Below are 26,439 nucleotides of genomic sequence, written 5' to 3'. Positions count from 1 at the left end.
TGGCTGGAGTGGCTCCGATCTGATATCAGAATGGAGGGCACGTGTGCACGCCCCACAGACCCCAGGGCAGCAAGCCTTTACAGTGGGCCAGTCACCAGCCACCATCCGTTGGTGGTGACAAGTCTATTCTGGGACTTGAGGAGCTCTGAAACATTGTAGCAGAAGTGGACTCCTAACCAGGGAACTATTTAGATACTCTTTCCCCAAAGTTTTAATACTCCTTTATCTGCTTCAATCAATCAAATCATGTTTCCATTTACAGCTGTCTGCTGCATCTGTTTATAGACTGAATGAAATTAGAAGCCATTAGTTTTATCGTGAGCGTTCCCTTCTGAGAGTCTATTTCGGATCAGTTATTATGTTCCTAATGTCACTGTAAACCTTCACACAGCTATTGTAACCATCAAGTCACAGTAAAAAGCAGCAACGCAATGTTCATTGCCAGGGTTTGTTAGGCCCCGCGATACAGTATTTCTCTTGGAGCGGGCATATTTGATATTAGGATGGTTGAAGGGGACTGGGCCTCAAGCCAGAATAAGGTCACTGTGGGAAGTTTGAAGTTCACTGAACACTTTGTGCTTAAACAGTGCATGAAATCACACTGATTTGCGGCCAGGAGAGCAAAGCACCATGCATGGTGATGCATATTACCCCAAAATGAGATAGCGCCAGGCTTGAATTTTAACACATTGTTAACTGGCATGTCATTGGGTTGATTGTTAATGTATTTGGGTTTTTCCTGTTTGAATACTTCCTTACAGTATATGTTATTTTCATTACCTCTTAACTGCCAACAATACATTCAGCAGTGTACCACAAAATATCAAATAGGTTGAGTAATAAAATGCTTCAGAATCCTCTTCATCTCAGTTATATACACTTACTTAAACCTGAGCTTGCAGATTCCCACATGCACATACACAGCCAGCTCTAACCTGCTGCCACCACCCCCATCAGGCAAACTGCAGCATGTCAATGAAAAATCATTTGTTTCGTAATACAGAGGAATGTCGTTCTTGTACAGTGCACCTGAGTGTTCCTTTGTTCCTCCACTGAAAAGCCTTTAGGAACCATTAACTCAACATGCACCATTAAAGATAATAAAACACCATGAGGGATGTTTTAGAGCATATCTGCTGTAGGTGGAGTACATATATGGCCTTGGGCAACACCTCCTAGTCGGAGATGTCAAAGAATTGTGTGACAGGTATTGTTTTTATGACAGCATTAGTGAAAACATAAGTGAGGTTAACTACTGCCAGAAATGATTTTTAACTTGTTCATATTAATGTTTGCGTTGGGCTTTAAGCACATAACACATATCATTTTGCTCTGAGATTATTTTAAAATTTTCTCGATTGCTGGTGAAAGCTTGACATGTGCTAATGGTTTGTTCAGATTGCAGAGTGTCTATGCAAATAATGGTCTGATAAATGACAGTGGAGTCCAGCTGTCCAGGACAACAGATTTATGGTCTGCTGCTCCACTGCAGCCCTCAAAATGGATATGTGGCTCACTCAGAACTGGCTTACTTCATTTGACTGTTGCCATGGCAAATAAAATAAAACTGTGTGTGGTTTCAAACAGCAGGCGGAATCCATCACTTTGTCGCTGCTATTATTTCGCAACTGAATCTCTGTGTTCCAGCACAGTACCGTGTGCTTACTCTACTCTCCAGTATATCCTTTTTCTTTTCAGTGGGATAAGTGAAGGGTCACTTTTCCTTCCAGTTTGGCTTGAACACCAGCTGTGAGCGGACACTCTCACTGACACAGAGAGACGAACTGGAGACAGATGTACAGAAGAGAGAAGTGATCTAGGGATAGAAATCTGATATCATGTTCCTGGGAGCGCGGAAAAGGTTAGCTATAATGCACAGCTCTTTATATAGTTGTGCAAGACAGATTCTTGGTTGCCAGCTAAATAGAGGCATGAAGCCCAAATGTTAGCTGTCTGAAGCAGCAGCACAACTTTAGGGTGCATTTACAGTCTGTTGCATCACTTTAATGAGCTGGGAAACACTTATTAGTTTAGGTCATTTCCTTTATTTGGTGACTTGGTGACCATCCAACAAACACAGACATGAATAGAATTGAACTAATTTTGATTCTCTCTCTCTGTGGCATCAAACTACCAGTGTGTGAGTTTAACTGTCATGCCAGTTTTGTCTTTTCCATATCTTGGAGACCATTTATGGTGATTAATGTATTCTCTCTTCACATGTCACCTTTGCTTTACACATTCACAAGACTATGTGACATGAGATCCAAAAGACACACCTTGTGAAACTCCTGAGTGATACCTGATCGGGAAATGTGTGGAACTAGATACCTTGTACTTGATGCCCAGGGCAGGATAGATGTATGCCAACTGGTTTACCCTCTTTCTTCTCTAAACTAATCCCTATTTAGAAAAGCTCATTTGCTGGGCCGGTGTGTGTGTAACACGCCTAAGGGTGTGTATCTGCCAGTCGGTAGTTTAGAGGTGTGAGTGTACATTATATGGGAGGCGTGTGCTTTTGTGTATGGGTGGGCGTCTCCGTAAAAAGTCACAGAGCTACAGAGCATGTGCTCAAACGCACTTCATAGGTGTGTTGCTCCAGTAATTTGACTTGGCGGTGTTTTTATTTCAATCAATTTATTGCATACGCCTTTTTTCTCTTACTTCCTACTTCCCGCTGTACTATTTGCTTTAGTGAGGATTTTTTTCCATGCCGTTTTTTCCTAAGAAATAGAGGGAGAAGGTAGGAGGAGCCGGACTGAGAAGTGTGCCTCACTCTCTCTCTCTCACACTCTCTCACACACGCTCCCTCTCTTCCATTCTGTCATTGCCATCTCGGCAGAACGGAGACTGTTCATTTCCAGCCACGCTGAAAGTAGTTGGGGAGACAGCACAATTTTGACTTTGTTTAAGTCAGATTTCACAGAGGAATACTCTTTTTCTTCACAATATCCAAAGGATCAGCAAGAACAAGAGGAAAAGAAAGTAAGAAACAGAGCTTACAAGTATTTCGTCTTCCATTTTCTTTCTAATTGAATTGAGAAGCACGTGACAGCTGGTTTTGCCACTGGATTCTTTCACAGAAGACGTGAGCTTGCCTTATTTATCTTTCTTTGATATTGTTTAGTTTCAGTTTCAGTTTGTGAGTATACTGACATAAAGCACAATGGTTGCTGGAATGCTAATGCCCTTGCTGGAACTGAGGGCCATCTATGAGGTCCTGTTTAAAGATGGTGTCATGGTGGCCAAGAAGGACAAGAGGCCTCAGACCAAGCACCCTGAGATAGAAGGTGTGAGCAATCTACAAGTAATCCGTGCCATGGGGTCTCTTAAGTCTCGGGGCTATGTGAAAGAGACATTTGCCTGGAGACATTTCTATTGGTACCTGACCAATGAGGGCATTGTTTACCTGCGTGACTACCTGCACCTGCCCCCTGAGATAGTTCCTGCATCCCTGCAGAGGATCAGGAAGCCAGCTGCCACCCTGGCCGTTGCCCACCGTGCACGGGTCCAATCTGTGGAAGGTCCTACATCTTATGTCCCTAAGCCAGGACGCAGGGGTGAATCAGAGAGCCAAGAGTCTCTCTCCGAGCGTCAAGGTTACCGCCATAGGATGATGGGTCCCGGAGAAAAAGAGAGCTACACTGATAGGACACCCAGGTTTAGGGGTCGTCCGCTGGCTGCAGAACCAGTCCGACCAATAGCCGCATGGGAAGTTGAGGACCAGCCTCAGCCTTTGTCTAGGAGGGGGGACAACTTCAGAAGTGAGGCAGTGATGATGGAGGAGAGCAGGCTAAAAAGAGTCTCTCGTCAACAGCCTGATGTGAGCAGTGAAAAGCCAGTGACAACATCACAGGAAAGAAGAGTATTCGAAGTCCAAAAGCAGAAGGCACCAATGTCTGTCCAGAGTCAGAAAGCAGCTTGGAAACAGGATGCGTCACAAACCACTGTGACATCAATGTCCTCCAAAACAGCCCTACCATTAACTGTGGCTGCTGTCGCTGTGGCTACAGGTGCTGCGACATCAAAGATTCAGGCTGAACCCTCTAGTCCCAAAACGAATAAAGAGAAGCTCAAGATTGCTGATGAAAAAGCTTCCATGAAGCCACGTGAAATGGTAACAAGCAATTCAGCGATCACAACACTTCCTGCTACAGAGCTCAAAGAGGAGAAGATGCAAAAGGTGATCGTGGATCCAATTAAATCTGCAGAGGTAAAGCCTTCAGCTAAAACAGCAACTGATAACATGAAGGCCCAGGCAGTTATCACAATGGAAACCTCCAAACTCCTGACCGACACAAACACTTCCACCACTGTCATCACTGTCTGTAAAGATGTCAAGGAAGAGAAGATTAAGAGAGCAAAGGTTAATGGGGAACCAGTTAAACCTGTGGAGGTGAAGACCCAGGTTGAATCCAAAATAGATCATGAGAAGGACAAGAAAACTGCCAAAGGAACTGTCACTCAGGTGACCACCAAACCCCTACTCAGCAGTACCACCGGCGAGCCAGTATTGTCCACTGATGCGGTAAAGGAGATCTGTAAAGTTAAGGTGACTCAGAAGCCCATTGATGCTAAAGTGACCTCAGTGAATCTCTCAGCAAAGCCCAAAACTGATGAAGCACCCCCGAAAACTACTATGGTGGAGTCCTCAATACTTGAAGTTAAAACTACTATTAGTACCACGACTCTCTCAGCACCTGTGGCCAATGCTGAAGACGCAAAACCTGTCAAGGGGGGAGCTACAGTTACAGAGACTATTACAAAACAGGAGAAAACTAATATTAAGGTGACTACTCATGTCAAGAAAGATGAGAAAATAGTGCCAGAAGATGTCCTTAACGTCTCAGAAAAGGGCGCCGCAGACTCCTCTTCACCTCAGCTCAATCAAAACGTTGCGACTACAGAGGAGGTTATGGAAACCAAACAAGTGGTTGAGGGAAGCTCTAAATCCAAACGGAAGAAAAAGAAATCCCCAGGTGAGATACTCAAAAGTAGCAATGCTGAGGAACTACCTGACTCTAAGTCTGAGAAGGAGAAACCCTGTAAAGACAAGCCCCCTGAGGAGGTGGCTGAAAACACCCTCCAACCCACACCAGTGATTACCTCAGAGCCTTTGACCGTGTGTACCAGCATGAACACTGAGGGACCTGTAAAGGGAAATAAGACTCAGGCTAAAATAGGTATTGATGGGGGGAAAATAAAGAAACAAACTCATGAGAATCCAATAATGGAAATCCCTAAACAAACTGAGGACCAGAGTATTTCTGAAGTAGCATCACTACAATTAGACCAGATCCCAACAGTGCCCCCGGTGGAGCTTCCAGATGATGCACAAGTAAAAGCCAAAGTAGAGGAAAGCAATGTCAGCAAAATAACACATGGACCAATTTGCTCCAAGGACAAGTTAAATGCTAAATTGCCCCACACGGAGCCAGTGAAATCTGAGGAAATGACTGTGACTAAAGTGGAAACAGTGACAGTGCAGAAACTAACTCAAGTGCAGCTCATACAAGCAAGTCCAAAACCTGAAGGGAAAAGCCCTGCGTCAGCGTCAGAATCTCAGAAACCCACAGTAGAGACTAAATCCCTAACAAACAAAGGGCAAGCTGCAGAGGAATCTTCAAAGGGTAAGAAGAAAGGAAGAGGGAAGAAACATGACACCATAAACACAAAGCCTGAAGCAGAGGCATTACCATCCACTAACATGACATCTTTGCCCAAGGCCACAGTTAAAGACAGCTGTGTCACGACCTCTGAAGTGACAGAACTGAATGTTTCTCCAAAGATGACTCCTGAAAGAATGTGCAGTGAGGAAACCAGGCAGGCAGCAGCTGTGCTCTGTGAGGCCCCTGCAGACAAAGGGGAGGTGGAGCCAGCACTACCCTTTGCAGAAAAAATCAAGCGGGAGGTTCCGAAACCAAAAACATCCTCCACTGCGAGGGAAGCACCCGCAGCCGAAGAATTAGCGTCAGCAGCAGCAGCAGCAGCAGCAGCAGCACAGGCAGCTGAAGCTCCGGCACAGGCCAGCCCCCTCGACAAGCAAGAGGAGCCTCCCAGAGTTGCACAACATTCAGCCAGTCAGGCAGCAGAGCGCAGCACAGAGAAAAAGCTCTCTGTTTCTGAGGCCTTAAAGCAGGAGGAAGAGAAGAAGAGGGACTTGGAGGAGGACACACCCTCTGTCACTGCCACACCTGCCACTACCCAGTCTGACCAGCTTCACCTGGTGGACACCTGTGAGTCTGTAAGCCCCGACACAGACGAGGCCGCCATGAAGAGGAAAATTGTAGTGGTGGAAGAGATAGTTGAGGTGAAGCAGGTTATTAGTCCCGATGCAACTGGGGCACAGTCCCCTCCTCCACCTGTACAACGTGAGGAGGAAGGAGAGGGACTGGACCTGGATGTTCTGGAACAAATCGCCATAGAGCGGGCACTTTTGTCAGGGCTGTCCGGGGCCAGGGTGGAAGGAGCCTCACCTGAGGAAGAGTGGGACCATTCACTGGAGGAGCCAGAAGAGAAGTCATGGCCAAACTTCATTGAAGGTATGTTTGAATGTGTGCCAATTCACCTACTTCCTACCTTGTCCTACTCTCACTGGGCATGTGATGCAATTGCTCTCAGATCTAGACTCCCACCTTTCTTTGAAGCGTGGGAGGTCTTAGGTAAAGTATTTGATGACAGCTCTTTTGTTGCTTCTCCACATTGTCATGCTCTTAACGTAATACGTACTCCAAAAACACTGCCATACTGTAATTGTCTGTCTCTGGCGTCTCTGCCAAAGTGTAATTTGGGGTGATTTGATTACAGTTTATGGCTTAAAGATACATGTTATAGAGCCCAGCTTTTATTTTGTGATGTGGACAAGAGGCAGTCTCTCTTTAGGAACAGTTTCAGTGAGCTGGTGAGAAGAGTCAGTTGAGATGTGGCTGTGATTTAATTATCTGTGTGTTAAAATAGATAAAGTATTAGAAAACACTGTCATAGCACACCCTTTCAGATTCCACACAGGCATTATGATACACAGAATCACAGGTAAAAGTTATACTTATATATGTGTAAAAAACTATACTTTAGCATTAAGTAAATCTTAGCTATAATTCACCAGGCTGTTTACATGCAGAACATGTGGCAGTGGCAATGATTATTACATTAAAACCCCTCAAAAATCCCACTTTTTTGGGGGGAATTCCATGCTTAATAAATGAATTGATTTTTTTTTAAATTGAACTCTGCACATGTGTCAGTGAAAACAGTAATCTCTGGAGCTATCTCTTACTGTAGTGTTTGCCAAATGAGATTCTGCAGACCTGCTGTCATTCCAACAAGGTGGGGCTGTTTGCTGAGATTCAGCCTCGCCTGCTCCCTATAGAGATAGTTGTGCGCAAGTTAAAGCCAGACTTACTGGAGGTGTGGTGCTTTTGGGAGCATTTATCCTCTTTGCTCCAGTAAGACTGTGTGTTCTTGGCACTGTTTTCGGTTCTGTGGTTGTTTTCTTCGTTCTCTTCTCTGCCTGTCTTGTAAAGGAGATAAGCATGCCCCTTGCATACCATTATGTACTGGTATGCGTAGGATATGGGAGTTATGAAAACAGTAGCATATGCTGGCCTCCTTCGCTGGATTTGGGAGAAAAAAAAACGTTCCAGTAAAAAAAAGAAAACTGTTACAGAGTGCCCTGAAAAAAGGTGCCATTTGATGCTGTGGTTGGTTCTGCTGAAGTGAAACTAATGAATCATGATGCTGAAGTATGTTCATGTGACTCTAGATTTCGGATGATGTCTAATGTTTCACAAATTTCAAAAGTAAAAAAAAATGTGATTTTTGTATCATGTGCATTTGGGTGTATAGCATGGACTACACATGGGCGTTGTCTTTTGTGGGTGTGAGCAACGGACAACGAGTCAGGAAGTTGGAATAACTTGCTCACAGTGCACAGGGTGTGTTTGTTTGGTTCCACACGTGACAGCAGATCTGGATTCAATAAGCAGCGTGGTTCCTGCATTTAATCTGTGCTATACAGTAAACAGCATATGCAACTAATCATAAACAGAGCTTCTATTAAATGTATTGCTGTAAACTTTGAAATCTAAAAGAAAAGCTGATAATTGGAATTGGGAACATTCACAACTATTTCATTTCTGCTTTTAATTATGGAGTTCTGTGATGCTATAGACACAGCAGTGGCAGTCTATTAGATGACCACAGTGTTGGGTAACCCACTGCTGACATCTGCTGTCCATTACCAACCATTGTCATCTGTCACACAGACCCCATGCAACTATAGTCGGTTTTGATAAACTCCAAGTGTAATGGACAAGCCTTGTTTTGTTTTTGGTTATTAACCTTTGCAGGAGCAGGATTTATCCACTGTTGCCAAAGCAATTATCCAGCTTTATGCACTGATGCCAAAGCAGTTTATTTTAGATTTCACCTCAGTAGAGTAGTGTTAAGAGAGGGTAGTGGTTTAAAGAGATACAATTTTCAGTGCTGTAAACCCACTGAGTGTGGTATTCTTGGTATGTTAGCTAATCAAATAGCTGTCAGCAGACTCAGTTACACCCTGGCATATAGTTGCAGTTAGGTATGTCTGCTTTTGTCTTGCTACAATTGCTGTCTGTCTTTCATTGCATCAGTGATGTGGAAACCAGGAAGAAGGAAAGTGTTTGGAAAATGGACTTACGCCACAAAAATGTCGCTTTCAAAACATGGCCTCCTTATGCTGGTTTAAAAGAAGGGAAGACTTTGACGTTGCGTGTGCCACTTTTGATTTCTTGAATGGAGGGTGCTGTATGTGCCGTATACAATGGACACTCTCGAGAGGCTGTTTCAACTCTGCCGACACATGGCGGCACCAGGGGCAATTAGACTAAATCACATCCCAGACATGGCACTGAGGCCATTTTTGTCTCTAAAATCATGCCCGATGCATACTTGTGTGATTGGTTAAATGAAGAGCTACAGTACGCTGCAGCGTTGTGCCTTTCATTATGGTGGCACATCATTTTGATGTTATGACTCACCCGGACAAAATCTGAGAGCTTGAGTTATGAGCCTGGCCTTTTTGAGGAGAGAAAGAAAAAAAGAATAGGGGGCCACAATGAATGTTCAATCTCATGCTATCTATCAATAGCCTAGTGTTGTGAGTTGGCAGCTTAAGTCTGCTGCTGCTGGTTCAGCTTGTTGACCACCAGCGATGTTTTGCTCAAAACAGAGTCAATGTCCTTAGCTGCCGCGCCCTATCGCTTACTGCTCACTCCACCTGTGAAATCACTCCTAAGATTGCATTGCATTGCACTCATGAGTGTCAGAACATATCGGCCTACCTTTCATAAATTGAGCAAACATTTTGACAATGAAGACATGTCTGTGCGAGGGCTGAAAATACAGAGTCACAATGAAACTGTAGCAAGTCTTTTTGTTAAGTCATGATTTAAATATAAAACAAGAATCAGTCATTTCCACCTTTGTGGTATCAGTTTAAAACTGTGAAATTTTTTGAAAAATCAAATGATGCAGACGTGACTACACAGTATAATAAACAACCAATACATATCTTTTTTAATGGGCCACGTGTGTGTTGATCCTCCCTCACAGGAGTTGTAGTTGCCAGTTTGAAGTGGCGCGTTGGCAAGTGTTTGATATCAAATTCAATAGCAGTCCATTGCAACATAATGAGGCTGGACAGTGACGCAGAATCTGAAATCTGTTCTAGCTGTATAACAGTTAACTAACTAAAGACCAAACCCCAGAAACAGAGGGATTGACACCATGTGGAATATATTGAGGGTTTGGCTGAGATGGTTATGATGTTAGTCATTTCCCAGGGTACACGTTGGGCCTTATTACAGCAGCTCATGACTAACTTAACTTCAGTTTTGCGAGTGAGTTAGGGGAAGAGCTGCAGTCTGTAGGGTGTTTTTAACTTTATTTTACATTTGACCTTTATGCTTACTTCATGCAGTGTTTTCTCAAGAGAGACCTCACCACCTGCTTAGTCAAAATTATATATTTAAGTAGAGGAGAACAGTGTTTACAAAATGGAGCTTCATAAATGTAGGGCTGTAGATTGACATAAGACGTATTCCCCTTCTGGACGCAAGCTTTGAATACCTTTCAGCTATGTGTCCTAACATGAAAGATGCGTGCGTGAGGCTCAGTCTGTTTAGGCACATTAGGATGTTCACGGAGGAATTCCTTGCGATCCTTTGTAAGGCCCCTACATCGTTTCTCAGTATAGCTGCCTTCGTTTCACACAGGGCGTCCATCTATAGTGTCCATGAGAGAAGACAATCCCAGCTCTACTCTCCAGACACTGGGTGGAATTGCTTTCAGTATGACGAAAAAGAGAAATGGAACCAGTTGTCTACATGACAATTGACAAAGCCTTATGTATATATTAGGAGCTACTATATTTAGAGAATGTTGAGCATTGCTGCGATCCCAAAAGCAATAGGGGATGAACATTGAGAGCTAAACTGCCTAACAATCTGTCCGTCAATAAACTCTGTGTGGCTATATGATTTAATAATTATTACATCAGTCTCTCAGTTTTCTTATTTACTGGCTTTGTTGCTATTTCTGTCCACTTAGTGTAACTGCAAGTGCTTTTTCCCATAATAAGATATCGAGCTCAACCCATCTCATTTACAGTTTAAATGTCAGAAATTGAGTAAACACTTGTTATAAGTAGGGCTGGGCATCGCCAATGATTTCCCAAAACGATTTGATTCTGATTTACAAGGTCCTGATTCTATATTAATAAGGTTAAGGAAATTTCAGTTGTAATACCAGTTTTGCTTAGATATAAAATAGATTTTCAGGGAACTTAAGCTGTAAATTGTACAAGCAAGAAGCAGCCCTCAAATATGTTTTAGTAATGCACCAGGTTCATTTTTAAATTAAGAATTGACCCCCAAAAGTATTTTTAAAGTACTTTTTACATACATCCATTATGAAAAGGCATATATTAAAAGGTCGATTTCTGGATTTTATGAATCGATATCAGATCACTCGAACAAAAAACGATTTAAAATGGAGAATTGATTATTTTAAGCCAGCCCTAGTTATAAGTATTGCATCATGAAAGGAACAGAAGAAGGAGAAGAAATTCCTAGATCACCAGAAATTAGAAGTGCTGAAATCAGCACCAAAGTTAGACAATTAGAAATTGATTTTTAGAGATGTATGACTGCATCACATTACTTCACATGTTGTATTGTGTTTTGTCATTATTGAGTAAACCATACTGTATGGGCACCAATGTTTCTTGTCGTATAAAAGTGATGAGTCTACTTCTGTGTGTGCTGACAGTGTTATGTCCAAATGATGCCTCTAGCATATGTTGAGATCAGAGAGCTGTGACTTAATATCACGAAATAAGCCTCATCATCATCAAAGAGAGCGGTAGGAAGAGAGAGAGAGATAGAGGGAGGCTTGTGTTTGTACCGGGTGTCTCTAGGGGCCGAGTGTAGCCAAGTGTCCTGCCACAGCTCTTCCATCAGTTTCTAACTGTGACACTGTGTGATCATCTGGCTCTGGTGGATATTTATAACCCTCAGTCAGCTCCAGCCCGCTCCCCCACTTACGGCCACCCACCCCTCTCAGCCCTATCTTGCCCCTCGCCCCCTGCCCACGGGAGAGCAGGCTGACGGATCCGAGCAGCAGGCGCAGCCTGTCAAAATTCAACACAAGGGAGAAACAAGGCAGTTCAGAGCAAACAACAAACGGGAGCTTCTCCTGTCCTCTTCATTCCCGCTCTGTACGGTAAAGCGCTCTCCTTCTTTGCCCTCGTCCTCCTCTTCCTCCCTGTACCGTCTCTTTAGATGAAGATCATACCTGGTAGGTCCACAGAGTGGGGTTGCTGTGGCGTGTCTGTCTGTGTCAAACTGTGTTTGTCTGTCTGTCTGGCTGCTGACCGTCAGTGAGTTTTTTGGCAAACGCACCGTGTGAAATGTTGTTGTGTTTCCCGATCGGCGCTCATACACAAACAGGACAGACGCACACATTTAGAGTAACCTTCAGCTACTGCAGCACAGATTGTATTCCACATTTAAACCTGTCTACGACGTGACTGATTGAATTGTGAGTGAGGTCGGCTGCCTTGTATATTTCCCTTTATTTGATGGTATGTAGATAGAAGTGGCTGAGGGCAGGGGTTGAGTAGTGAAATGTCACCCCCCCTCCCCGCTCACTTCCTTCAGGAGGTGTCCCTCCTGTCAATCATGATATATGATGGACATCAACAAGCAGAGGAGACTTATAAAGAGTGTATTTTATTTAAAACCTTTTAGTTAGTCTGCGTGTGAGAGACAGCCGTGTGTGTCTGTCTCGGCTATTTCAGATTGCCGCAAAACCGCAACCACCTGCTATCAAAAATATCCCAATGCATCTGCTGATGTGTGTGTGTTATTGTTGTCAAAAATAAATTTAGGGCTTTTTAAATTTGTAGTTTGTATTACCTTATTGTAGTGTCACCTGTCTAGTTGTGTTTTTTTATGTCATACAAAAAAATCTTGACACTAGAGCTGCAAAGATGAATCAATTAATAGAGACGATGTCAACTATTAAATTAATCGTCAACTATTTTGATAATCGATTAATCGATTTGAGTCATTACAAATTCTCTGATTCCAGCTTCTTAAATGTGGATATTTTCCAGTTTCTTCACTCCTCTGAGACAGTAAACTGAATATCTCTGAGTTGTGGAAAAAAAACATTTGAGACATTTGAGAATGTCATCTTAGGCTTTGGAAAACCCTGATCGACATTTTCTGACATTTTACAGGCCCAACAAGTGATCGATTAATCGAGAAAATAATGAACATATCAAATAACGATGAACATAATTGTTAGTTGCAGCCCTACTCAACACAGTCATCATGAGATATTTAGTATTAACACTGTTTAATAGTAACACTGTTGAAGGGTGTTGTAATAATCACAGAGGTGCTTTCAGATAGACTATCAAACAGAAAAGAAGAAAGTTGGACACGCCTGATTACCGTATATTAATGCCTGTGATTGCTTCACTGGGTTAAAAATGATTCTCCAGAAATGAGTTATCTGCTAAGAATGCAGCTCTCGAGCCCATCCTGCGTGACAACGTCAAGTAGATGTTGCAGATAGATGGAATGAGTCACAAAGGTGCATCAGATAAGCCACAGAAACACAATAGTGCTTTTTCTTCCTGCTTAATTGACACAGAAAGATGCCTAACTTAATGGATGGAGATATCTATAACCTGGATTAACAGCAAAACTTGGATCAAGAAAATACAGACAAGATCATTTGTTCTTTTAATGCTGGGTTTTGGGAAAGAAACCCACATATTTTGTAATGCGACAAGTAATCTGATTGTATAGAATACATCAGACAGACATGTGTTTGAAAGCAGCCAAACAAATCAGGAGAAGCGGACCAGAAGTCTTTCAGTAATAGCTTCAGACAGGAATTTCTGCTCGGGACGTCCTTTTTTTAAAAATGTCCCTGCCACACCCACACCAGCACACTCCCCTCTGCCCCCTGCCCCCTCCCAGTAAAGGCCCACCTGTCACCACAGCCCGGACTCATCCCCTCATCCCCGCTACCTAATTTCTATCTGTCCCAACAAATGCCTTCCAGCCCCCTAGGACCCACTTTCCCCACCCTGGTGGCTTTGGGGCACTTAGTCATTCTGATTGTGTTGTGGCGCTTGAGAAAACACAAGAGTCAAGGTAAGAGAGCTGCATGTTGCAGGATATTGAAACAGGGTGGTTTTGTGAAGGCTTAAAAAGCAACGAGAGTAACATCAAAGTCTCAGATTAGCTGGATGCTAGAGGGTTGCTTTATCTCTTCCTCTCTTGGTCTAACTGGAGTTTAACCCGCTATATGCTGATTTAGGTGCTTATACTGTGTTAGCAGTTCTAGGGATAGAGGATATTTTTGAATATTTAGGATTTTTATTCTTTAATCTTATTTATTATGGTTATTTGATCTATAAGTGTACATGTCATATTACCAGGGATTCTGCAGAATTGTCTGCAGATGTTACACAAATTTAACTGAATGAAAACTCTGAATGTTATCACATCTCCACCCCAAGCAGAAAAACAGTCTGCTAAATTCTTCAGATTTTCATTCTGGATCACCGCTGTAAACGGTCAAAAGAAATTTGCGGATAGCGTGTGGGTCTGCATATTACTATAACTCTGCGAGGTCACACACAGCTTCACGTGTGGTGTGTTTACCCTGTGTATTAGTCACATCCGTGTGTAACCTTGAAACCTACTGTGACCAGTCAAAGGTGCCACCAGGCCTTTCTGTGCCTGTTCTTACTTGCAGCGGCACAGAGATTAGCCCTCATTGCTCATTGCTCCGCACAGCGTTGGAGGCCTTCTATTTGGCCCACGCTGCAGTTGCCCCAAGACTGACAGTCTGACATGTCAGTGTTTTTATCCAAACCAGTCCAGGCTCCACCGAGCTGAACTCGGCTCACATTCTGTGCTGCAGAAAGGCTGATTAGCGCAGTTGGAACAATGCCTTGCTAGGTCCTCCAAAACCTGCCTAGGCAAGTTTGATTATGGATCAAAGGCCTGTCTGTCGTGTGGGTGTGTATGTGTGTTCTTGCTTGAGGGTGTCCTAGTCTCTTCAGTACCAGTCCCTAAACTGGCTGCCAGCCTTTGAATCAACAGACAGGTTTACAAAAGATATGCTTCCATGTGTCTGTTCAATAGCAAGTCTTTGATGACTTTGTCCTGGATTATCCCTGGAGAAACATACAATGTACAGAACTCCCTTCCAACAGACAGTAGATAAACATTAAGCTGCTTGTTCCTACTGTATGACTTCACATAAGTCTTTGATTGCAACAGAGTTTGATGTATCACTCACAAGGTTCTCAATGACTCTTGAGTTTTTAGCCATGCTAGCAGCGTGGCTCAGTCTGTCTGCTGGTCAGTCCACTGCCTTGGTACAGACTGAAATATCTCGACAACTATCAGATCGATTGCCATGGAATTTTATGCAGGCATTCATGGTTCACAGAGGATGAATCCTACTGACGTTGGTGATCCCCTGACTTTTCCTCTCGCACTCTCATTAGGTCAAACTCCACATTTGACCAAAACCTGCTAAACTAATTACATTTTCATCAGCCTTAGCTGTGTGTTTAGTGCCAATTGGCAAATGTTAGCATGCTAACACATTAAACTAAGATGCTGAATGTGTTTAACATTATGCTTGCTAAAGATCAGAATGTTAGCATTGTCATTGTGAGCATTAATGTACAGTACAGACACACATACAGTATATCTAAAGAGAAGGGGCGTCACTTAGAGAAAGCATTGGAATGTTCTTACCTAAGATAGCTGCAATTAAAATGAAGTTGACTGTAGTGAGGGACTATGTATGAGGAAACTGGGCCGATACAGTTTGTGTAACTCAAGTTGCATCTTGCATTGGGATGTGGAGGTAACAAAATCAAAACTATTTTTGATAGACATTTGGCAGTCTGTGTAAAGGCAATGATATGATCAGTGCTGACCGAGAATAGGAAGATATTGCTGTAGATGCATTTTGACCCGGTTGAAATGATACTATGGGCAACGTTTACAATAAAGTGTACAGTACATTGTGTCATTTGATATTTTGCACACATATTTTTCCTAAAATGTCCACATTGAATCGCCTTGATATTCTAATCATCATCAGTCTAATCTGTGATGATTTACATTGGCTCCATATTAGCTTATGTACTGTTGACCCTGACATTGTCATGTTCTATCCGCAAATGTTTTATTGTCTGAGATACTGAAGATTTAAATGCAGCTGCCGTGCCTGGTGGTGATCTGTGCTCTTCCTGGGGCTTTCTGGTCTTAGCTGTCCCCTTTCCACTGGCATCCATTCTGCATGATAACAATGCTGCCCTCTAGTTAGCTCTTCAGCTTGAGCTGTCACTTATTACAGCAGTGAGAGCCGCTCCAGCTTCTAGGCAGAGCATAACATGCACGCTGTGCTGTGCGTGCAGAGGTGGGAACACAGATCTTAACATACTCTTCCGACCATGTTGGAATGAAGTCAGTTCAAAGGTCACGAGAAAGGGGCCATGGTTGAGTTAGACTGTAAATACTCCCTCAGGCAGATATACCAAATCATATTTTCTTACTCAATCTCACAGTCGTCAATTCAAGTGTTGCAGTAACATCATATCTGACTTTACATCCATATTAAGTGAAGGATGTTATAGAACTCTGGGTTTTTCCATTGCTGTTAATGGGGCATTTCATTGCTTTGCATAATGCGTTGGTGAAGGATATCCATAGCCGGTTATCTCGGGCACAACAGGATGAACATGTGGCTCTTTTATTTGAAGTAAGATCACACTCCATTTCTCTTATACAGGAGCTGAGAGTTCAGAATGGCCATTTAGTGCCATTTAATCACACACATTGCCAAAAAAAAAAATGCTTTGAGAGATGAATGTAAGACACACACTGAGCTGTGTGGGTTGTGGTGGTTGAGCTCTGGCTCTTTGGCGAAGTTGGTGGAAAAGCCAGCATTCTTCTTGGAAACTACAGCTACTCCCACTTAGAAACAATCCAGCTACTTTACTGCACACCAGTGTGTGTGTGTGTGTGTGTGTGTGTGTGTGTGTGTGTGTGTGTGTGTGTGTGTGTGTATTTTTTCCAGGACTCATGAGTGTATAAAATAGCCTAGATGGCCCACACCACTGTGACTGCCATTGGTAAACCATGTGGACATGAGTCATTACATAAACAGTGAACTTGTGTCTGAAGGGCTCCAAGAAACCCAAAGGGCCTGTTGATACAATTTGTATGTCTTCTGGGAATAGTAAACAAACCCTGATGAGAGAAAAAGACACATGGAGCCCATTTGACTTACTGGGACTGTGGAAACACATCCGGTCCTGTGCTGGGAGTTTATTTATACCCCTTGTGACCTCCATGAGGGATTTCTCAACACTCCTTGGGCCACATAGTATACACTGACATCAGCAGTTTACCTAAAGATGCTGATGTACATCTTATGCAAGTGTCACTTTGTGACTATAGTCTTTGTATGAAGTTATACTAATGAATAAACCACAGGAAACATCAGTTCTGAGTCAAATAAACAATGTGTGATTGCAGTTACATGGAGAGGTTTGATTCATTTTTTATGACTCAGTTTCTTTTGTTCAGACTGTGTCAACAAACCACCATTCTGACTTCAGTACAGCTTTGGTACAAAAACATAATCACATTTATCTAAATTAAAGTAATATTTTGACATTTTGGGAAATTTGCTTATACACTTTCTTGCTGAGAATTAGAGAAGAAGAAATTGACAGTGTCATTTCACTCTTATGTAGATACCTTCAAGTAAAGTGTAACCGCATATTTCCTAAAAGCTCAAACTGATCATTTAAAAGTTTATCAGTTTATTTTTAAAGTTTAAAGGAAATGAAGTGGCTCACGTCAGTTTATTATATATTTCAGATGAACTGAGATCCAGTTCCATGTGTGGTTTACTAGTGGTGGACAATATGATATATGCTGTACTTTGAGACAATGTGAATTTGTTAACCATCAGAGACTTTGGTATGGTTTATAGTTTTGCAGCTGTATTATCTATGGTTATATTAGGCTATCACAGCGATATTGCAGTACAGTAGGGCTTTGTGACTCTACTTTGACTTTTGGGTTAAGGATCTTTTGTTTGCCATGTATTCAGCTCAGCCCACATCTAAAATTTCAAATGTGAATATCCGAACTTCAGCTCTGTCCATTTTGAGATTGCATGGATTTGATGCCAATTTGAGTCCTGGCACTGTTAATACAGTCTTGCAAAGTTTTAAATGTGGCATTTTTAACTCAACATGTATTGCATCACAGCCAATTTATGTTAACTTTGAGTCAAAAAGGGTGATATTTTGCTGTAAAAAAAGACTCTGTGAGTGATTGTGGTCAGTGCAACATGTGAGGAGATCAGAGAGCATCGTGTCCGGTCCTGGGTCAGAGGGCAGTGTCCTGTAAGAAGAGAACGCAGCATATTTAGGTCAGCTGTGCCCTGTCGTAAATTGTCACATGCTAAAGTTGACTGGCATCAGTAGGTGCGTGTGCCAGCTGGAGCAGACTGCTCCTTTGACCGCTCAATAGTGATCTTAACACAGTCAGGGATTATTGTTTGTGGTTTTATTGCAAACATATACTTCCTCATGCAAGTAGTATGAGCTGAGAGTATGTTATGCTCGTAGATTTTTTATTTCTAAAAAGCCCAGAGGAGAAAAATTTATAATTATAATATCATAAGTGACTTGTCTATTTTGCTTCAGGGCTGCATTTTAACTGCCAAGAAAAATGACAGCAGTCGCATAAACCAATACACCCAGAGGATCTCAAACACCTCCCTTTTATACAGCTTACTGCAAAAAAACCTGATTTTAACACTGACTCAGACAAATGATACAGGTCCAGGCGACAGAAACTGTAAAAAGATTCTAATAACCGGAATAACGCTAATTTTGTAGATGTTAATATAGTACAAAAACAGAGTCCAGTTTTAAATTGTATAATAGTAAATATAGAACAGGTGTGCATCACTGGTTTAATCTGTTGCTTGGCTGGAAAAAAATTACTTTTGAAAATATGTAAGAATTAAAAAGCAACACGCTTCCTGTGTATGGATGGTCGAGTATGGAGGTTGATACTTTTTTAGGGGGGCATTTTTATTTTTTTTAGGCCTTTATTTGTATAGGACAGCTGAAGATGTGAACGGGGTGAGAGAGGGGGGAATGATATGCAGCAAAGGGAAGCAGGTCGGAGTCCAACCTGCGGCCGCTGCGTCGAGGAGAAAACCTCTATATATGGGCTCTACCATGTGAGCTACCCAGGCGCCCGGAGGATGATACTGTTGCCGTGAATGTATCAAAGGACAAAGTGCACAAGCAAAGTGAAACGGATGTTGATTTACCTGTCTGTTGTCTTTTGTTTTTCCCATTAACTGCTTTCAACTGTTAGAAAGTGATTCCTGTTTCTTTTTTTAAGTCCCCTCACACCAGTTGGCAGCTGGTGTCTGGAACACAGAGGGCACAGGGTAATCTTCCCTCAGGCTCATAATGTCTGCATTATGGAATCACGAGCAAGGGCATTATCTGCATAGGATGAGCTCATGTGGAGAAAGAAGCAGATATTTGTACAGTAAGATGTGTTGTGCAGGTGAGTGGAGAGCCCTGTCGTGTACTGTATGGACTGGGTGTGGAGGAGTTTGATGGTTTGATATTCTGTAGTGTTTTTAGCATAGTGAAACCACGTTACTACCCAAGCCTTGCACGGCACAGAGAGACTGAACAGAGGGTCAAAGTTATTGGGTGAATCTACTTTATTGTATTCTACTATTTCAGTAAACATATGATGGCGTGAAAAGTTGTGAGATATTTTAGAATGTCCCGTTCACACATTTTATATTATGATATAGTAATAATACTGCTCTGTAAATCATGAATACACTAACGCTGTCAAGACATTGTTTGTGTTAATAAAGTTGTACTTCCCAGTGACCAATCAGAGAGCGTGCTGCTAGGCAGACACGTATCATAACAGGAAGAGTTCAAGAAGAGAGAAAGAAAACGTTTGATGTATGTTACCGAGACGTTGGCAATGAGACAATAAAGAAAGCCAAGTTAAGAGCAAATAAACTGTATTCGCCAGCAGCATTATTTGACATGGTGTCAGAAGTGTTCTAAAACGGAACCGACGTGATGGCAAAGTTTAAACCACCGGAGAACTTCAACTTTGGAAAGCCGGGTGAATGGCCTGCGTGGAGACAGAGGTTCACACGATTCAGGTCGGCAACAAAGTTAAGCTATGAAGACGGTGACGTTCAGGTTAGCACACTCATCTATGCTATGGGCAATGAAGCCGAAAATATATTCAAAACATTCGTCTTCACGGAGGAGGAAGACGAGAACCATTATGAAACGGTGCTCGCGAAGTTTGATGAATACTTCGTACCGAAGAGGAACACAATACACGAGAGAGCGTGTTTCCACCAGAGACAACAGAAGCCAGGCGAAATGGCGGAGATGTTCATACGGGCCCTGCATGAATTGAGTGAAAACTGTGACTTTGGCGAAAAGAAAAACGAACACATTAGAGACAGACTGGTTGTGGGAATCCGTGACAAAGAACTATCCAGACGAATGCAATTAACGTCTGACCTCACTCTAGAAAAAGCAGTGATAATGGTGAGGCAAGCGGAAGAAATAGCACAACAGATAACCCAACAAGAGCAGCAAGCACAGCTCACCGTGCAAGAAGTGAAACACAGGCATCCGATAAAGAAAGAATGGAAAAAACCGCAGATGAAAGAGGGGAGCGTTGGACAGCACTGCTCAGGGGTTTCCAAGTGCCGTCGATGCGGGAAAGAAAAACACAAAATCCCAACCAAATGCCCAGCATTAGAGTCGGAATGCAGAAAATGTGGAAAAAAAGGCCATTGGGAGAGAAATTGTTTTTCTAAGTTAGTGAGGGAAGTCACTCACAACAAGGAAGAAGAGGAAAGCTTCTACCTAGGCGCAGTAAGTAAGATAAAGCAAAGTAGTGTTGAACAGTGGACTGAAGAGATTTGTATAGGATACACTCCGGTCAGATTTAGAATCGACACAGGAGCAGATGTCACTGTAATGGACGTGAAAACATTTAGAGCTCTTAAGCCTGAAAGAAAGCTTGAGGCGCCCGATGGACCTTTAGATAGCCCGGGCGGGGCACTGGACATAATGGGCCAGTTCACTGCTAGCGCACTGCATAAAAACAAGAAATACATCTTTAATGTATACGTAGCAAGAGGGCCTACAGTAAGCAACCTGCTAGACAGGGAAACAGCGGTAGAGATGGGGATGGTGAAGAGAATACAGCAGATTAGGACAGCTGTGGGAATCCAGGGGGTGCTCAAAACCGACCCGGTGAAGATCCACCTAAGAGAGGGGGCTGTCCCATACGCTGTACACACCGCCAGAAGAGTCCCTCTGCCACTTCTTCCTAAAGTCCAAGCGGAGCTACAGCGAATGGAGGAACAGGGCGTGATCGTAAAAGTGACCCAACCAACAGACTGGTGCGCGCCAATGGTGCCAGTTATGAAACCTACAGGTGCCATCAGAATCTGCGTGGGGCTCCAAAAACTGAATGAAAACATAAGAAGAGAGAGATACCAACTGCCCACAACAGAAGAGACACTAGCTAAGCTAGCGGGATCTACGGTCTTTACGTCACTTGACGCAGCGTCAGGTTTTTGGCAGATACCACTACATGAAGAAAGCAGCACCCTCACCACCTTCATAACGCCTTTCGGCAGATACTGCTTCAAGCGACTGCCCTTCGGAATCAATATTGCTTCAGAAATATTCCAACGCAAGATGAACGAACTGCTGGAGGGCGTGGCAGCATACATGGATGACGTGATTGTTCATGGAAGGGATATGGCATCACATGACAGACACCTACAAAACACACTGGAGAAAATGGAGAAGGCAGGCCTTAAGCTCAACAAGGAAAAGTGTGTATACAGACAACCAGAGCTGCGATTTCTGGGCCACATAGTGGACGCCAATGGGGTAAGAGCCGATCCAGACAAAGTGAGCGCCATTAGTGAGCTACAAGAGCCCGCCAACGTGCATGAGTTAAAGCGTGCATTGGGCATGATAAACTATATGAGCAAATACATACCAGACATGGCAACGGCAGCGGGCCCTCTGTATGACCTTCTGAAAGAAAGGACCGCCTGGACCTGGGACCAGCCGCAGCATCGGGCGTTTCAGCAGCTGAAAGAAGCCCTCATTACATCACCCGTCCTGGCTCACTATGACCCACAAAGACAGACGGCTGTTTCAGCAGATGCGAGCAGTTTTGGGCTAGGAGGCGTTCTACTGCAACTGAATGACGAAAGCTGGAAGCCAGTTGCCTACTGCTCAAGAAGATTGTCAGACGCAGAAACCAGGTATGCGCAAATTGAAAAGGAATGTTTAGCAGGAGTATGGGCCTGTGAAAGGTTTGAGAAATACCTGGTAGGCATGGAGAAATTCAGATTGATCACAGATCACAAGCCACTGGTCCCTCTGATAAATAGTAAAGATTTAGATACAGTACCAGTGAGGTGTCAAAGACTCTTGATGCGACTCATGCGATTTAACGCAAAAGCTGAATATGCACCGGGAAAGACGCTGGTCATCGCAGACACCCTGTCACGCAGCCCCATCAAAGACAAAGACAACACAACGGAGGCGATCATCGCTTGCCATGTAAATGCAGTGGCTCACAGCTGGCCTATTTCACAACACAAGCTGGACAGGATCAAGACAGCCACACAAGAGGATGAGCTGCTCCAAAAGGTTCAGAAGCTGATCAGAGATGGATGGCCCAAGCATGTGAGTAGCATCACAGACAGTGTTAAAGACTATTACACAATGAAAGACTCCTTGTCTGTGTGTGACGGCCTCATCACAATAGGTTGTCGCATCGTTATTCCACAGTCCATGAGACAAGAAATATTAGACCGCATACATGAAGGACACCAAAGTGTGTCAAAATGCAGAGAACGTGCACAGGAAACAGTGTGGTGGCCAAGGATATCAGCGGATATCAAGCACAAGGTGGACACATGCCGCTTCTGCCAGACAAACAGACGTACACAGCGCAAAGAGCCGCTACAACCAACTCCTCTGCCGGAGAGACCGTGGCAGAAGATAGCCACCGACATCTGTGAGTATAAAGGAAAACAATACATAGTGATATCAGATTACTACTCACGATACCTAGAAATCTTACATTTGACGTCAACCACAACAGACCAGGTGATAAGGTCAATGAAAGTTACATTCGCGAGATTTGGCATCCCTGAACAGATAGTCAGTGACAACGGGCCACAATACACTAGTGAGGCCTGGAGAGACTTTTGCACACAGTATGACATAGAACATACTACATCCAGCCCGCACAACCCACAAGGAAATGGGCACGCGGAGCGTGCTGTCCAGACAGCCAAACGCATCCTCAAACAGGAAGATCCATTATTGGCTATAATGTGCTACAGGGCCACACCCACAAGCTCTACGGGAGTGAGCCCTGCAGAAATGCTCATGGGTCGCAAGATCCGGACCACACTACCGTCACTCAAAAGGAACCTGATTCCAAAGTGGCCAGACCGAGACGTCATTCGGCGCAGAGATGAGGAGGCAAAACGACAACAGGCATTCTACTTCAATAGGAGACATGGTGTGAGGGACTTACCGCTTCTACTGCCAGGGGATCAGGTCCTGTCAAAACTGGACAAGGAAAAGGAGTGGAAAGGACCAGCAGTGGTCATTCAAGACAGCTGCACTCCACGCTCCTACCAGGTGAAGTCACCAAGGGGAGGGGAGGTGAGAAGGAATAGGAGTCATCTACAACTGATACCAAGGGGAGCAGAAAAGGAGAACACAGACACTGGGCACACAGTCAAAGAGTCAACAGAAGAAATACCACAAGGACTGAGCAACAATAATAAAGGTCCTACAGTAACACCGGAAGGACTGACCGTGACCAGGTTTGGTAGAGTGTGTAAACCAGTGGTGAGGATGGATGTGTAGTGTAAGAAATATATGGTTAAACTTAGTTCAGTTCTTGTTAGTCATAAAGGTCATGAGTTGAATGAGAAGGGAAACAGTTACTTACAATCAGCACTTACAAGATGGAAAGTTATGGTTTAGGATACTGTTATATTTCTAATAGTCTTAAGGACAGGGAGAATTTGAGGGGGAGATGTCAAGACATTGTTTGTGTTAATAAAGTTGTACTTCCCAGTGACCAATCAGAGAGCGTGCTGCTAGGCAGACACGTATCATAACAGGAAGAGTTCAAGAAGAGAGAAAGAAAACGTTTGATGTATGTTACCGAGACGTTGGCAATGAGACAATAAAGAAAGCCAAGTTAAGAGCAAATAAACTGTATTCGCCAGCAGCATTATTTGACAAACGCTACTTCCGCCGATCGACAGTTGGTGGTGGTAACGGGCCAACAAAGGCAGCGAAGAAGAAGACTGAGCTCTAGTACACATGGCTGTGAATGATTTTTTGTAGCCTGATTTAGACACACAAAGGTTAGAGCAGTCTGTAAATACAGCATGAGATGTAAAACCCAGGGCAAAAAAAGTCCACGCTGCAGTCGCTGCTGCTCATAAAGTGCGCTGAAGCTTGGAGGGGAGTTAAGTAAGCGAGTGTATAAAAGAAATAATTATAATCTGGTATATTTTATAATTAATATATTTTATCTCGTAGAGCAAACATGCAAACAAATGTTTCCTTTATAGCATTCATTCAAGATATATAGGGTTCTCTCTCTTTCTTTTTGATGGTTCAGTAGAAATATGGTTTTAAAAATACAAGATTAATTTGTAGAACTATTCCTACTTGTACACTGATCATGTTGTTTTATGAAAGAGGAATGAATGAATCGGTTAGATGGACGGAGAGGATGTCCGTCCGTCTGTCGATGACTTGGCTGTCATTGTGTTGAATGTACAATACTTATGCATTAATACTTAAGCATTAACATTGGCAAATTGAATCAGACAGTCCATCCTATACCCGTGAAAGATGGAAAAAGAGAAATAAGTGAGACAACACAGCTAATTGTTAGGTTAATACACTTTTACACACACTCAAACACACACATGTAAACGCACAGAGAGCTTCTTTTTATACTTTATTTCAGTCCTATAGGGGGCACTCTCCCACAAGTTACAAATATTGGTTGAATTCAGTAATAGGGAATATGACAATGTTTCAAATTAAATAGAGAGGAATACTCCGATATCTTGGAAGTTATGTCTAAAGTGCAAATTAAAGCCACAGAACTTCTTTGCTTGGAAAATGTTGTAATAGAAAGAGATGCACAGCCTCCGGCTGCTGTTGCAATAAATCCAACAACAAATCAAACATGAGTCAAGAAGACGTATCTCATGCAAGCATACATTACGACCATCATCAAGCACTTTGGCACGCCTGTGTTGTGATGGAGGGGAGGCAACATACCTATGGGAACTGTCTCTAAAGACAAGCTTGGAGGTGTTGTAACATGTGTCTGAAGATAATTAAAAGTAGGTGTCATCTCAAAGAAATGCAGTCCTTTAGATTGGCTAGAGGTTGCAGTTGTTCGATGCATACGAGACGGAACCTCATAGTATTGTCTTGACTACAAAAAGTAACTACAATAGATATGAAGTGGCCGTTAAAGTGAGCATTATCTTTATTATGTAGTTGAAAAGCAGCATCTCCACCCTGATAGTGTCAGGTTTTATCTAAGAAATGTTATATGTTGGCTGGGAGTAAGATACATGAGAACAATGCATTCACCTAAAGCATAACCAACAGTCTAATAAAGTATGATTGATCATGGTAACCTATACATTGGGTGATCTTTCTTGCCAGATATTGAAAGATATTTCATAATTCTATAATATGGCTAAAGAGAGTAAAGGACGTCAGTGTGTTCATTTAAGATATGATGGTCAATCAATCAGACAATCCTTCCTAAATCACATTGTTGCTGTGTAACATGGTGTCATAAAAATAGGTTATTATTTATATTCTATACTCTATAACAAACTACTGTACAGTCTGTGAATTTGTTTTTTGTCTTTTTTTGCGAGGAAGGATCTCTATCCACAGATGTGTTGTTTAAGTAGTTATGGTATTTAATCTTATTCCTACATTCCTATATATTTTTGACATTTTTTTTTTTCAGTCATGGTAATAGTCCCATTAAATCTCTAAAGAAAAGTATTTTTTATGTCATATTCCCATAGCATGATTACAATGTTATTGGCAGAAAACTATTTAATTTCCTTTGATATTTATGAATTTTATTTTATAAAAAAAAACATTTTAATTAACTTTTTTCTTGATTCCATTCAGCATTGTCCCATTAGCATTTAACATCTCACACATATATTTTCCACGTATACAGAGCATACAAATATTTCACAACAGGGATCATACACATGAATAGACAAAAATTCACAATTAAACACAAAACTCTGTAGACTCAAAATGAGTACATTTTTCACTTCAATCCACATTTTCATTCCCCTCTTGTAAAGACCTTTCTCTCCTGGTGGAGGATAATGCCGAACACAATCTTATGAACAATTGAACAGTCAAAATTTGTAGCAAGAACCAAGGGGATCCTCAGTCCAGATTCTTATATGGAAATTGTTCTTCTGCATTTTTCACACTGTAGCTTCATAGTTGCAGCATCCACTGAGGGAAGAAGTTTGGGCATGGGTGCGCTCTGGCTCCATCTAGTTGTGAGAACAATGCATTGCTTTCTGGCAGAAGGAGAGGGCAGCGTGTTGGGTGGAGGACGGGGGTTTCCTTTCCACGTCGAATCGGTCAGTAAGGGGAGAGTCCGCTGTCTGTGCGTCTAAAAATACAGC

At 42.7% G+C, this 26,439-nt stretch overlaps 2 protein-coding genes across 2 annotated transcripts in view; both read left to right on the top strand.

Annotated features, from left to right (window-relative positions):
• The window catches only part of LOC116035271 (plectin-like), a 212,729-nt gene that overhangs the window by 89,841 nt on the left and 96,449 nt on the right, over nucleotides 1-26,439 (top strand). The gene's annotated exons all lie outside the window — the stretch shown is intronic.
• LOC116035231 (fibrous sheath CABYR-binding protein-like) lies at nucleotides 2,530-17,539 on the top strand. The gene is made up of 2 exons (XM_031278208.2): nucleotides 2,530-6,542; nucleotides 17,472-17,539. The coding sequence occupies exons 1-2, from the start codon at nucleotides 3,167-3,169 to the stop codon at nucleotides 17,537-17,539; spliced, it is 3,444 nt and encodes a 1,147-aa protein (XP_031134068.1). The 5' UTR covers nucleotides 2,530-3,166.

Source organism: Sander lucioperca, chromosome 10 (genome assembly GCF_008315115.2).
Source record: "Sander lucioperca isolate FBNREF2018 chromosome 10, SLUC_FBN_1.2, whole genome shotgun sequence".
NCBI classification, from domain to species: Eukaryota; Metazoa; Chordata; class Actinopteri; order Perciformes; family Percidae; genus Sander; species Sander lucioperca.
The sequence above is the reverse complement of the archived record's forward strand: the minus strand, read 5'-3'. Positions and strand labels throughout refer to the sequence as shown.

What these genes read in the sequence shown, in the direction of transcription:
- LOC116035231 (XM_031278208.2), top strand. Translation starts at nt 3,167, where the DNA reads ATGGTTGCTGGAATGCTAATGCCCTTGCTGGAACTGAGGGCCATCTAT. An exon ending in ATGGCCAAACTTCATTGAAG is followed by an intron (nt 6,543 to 17,471) that starts GTATGTTTGAAT and finishes TATATATTTCAG; the next exon opens with ATGAACTGAGATCCAGTTCC.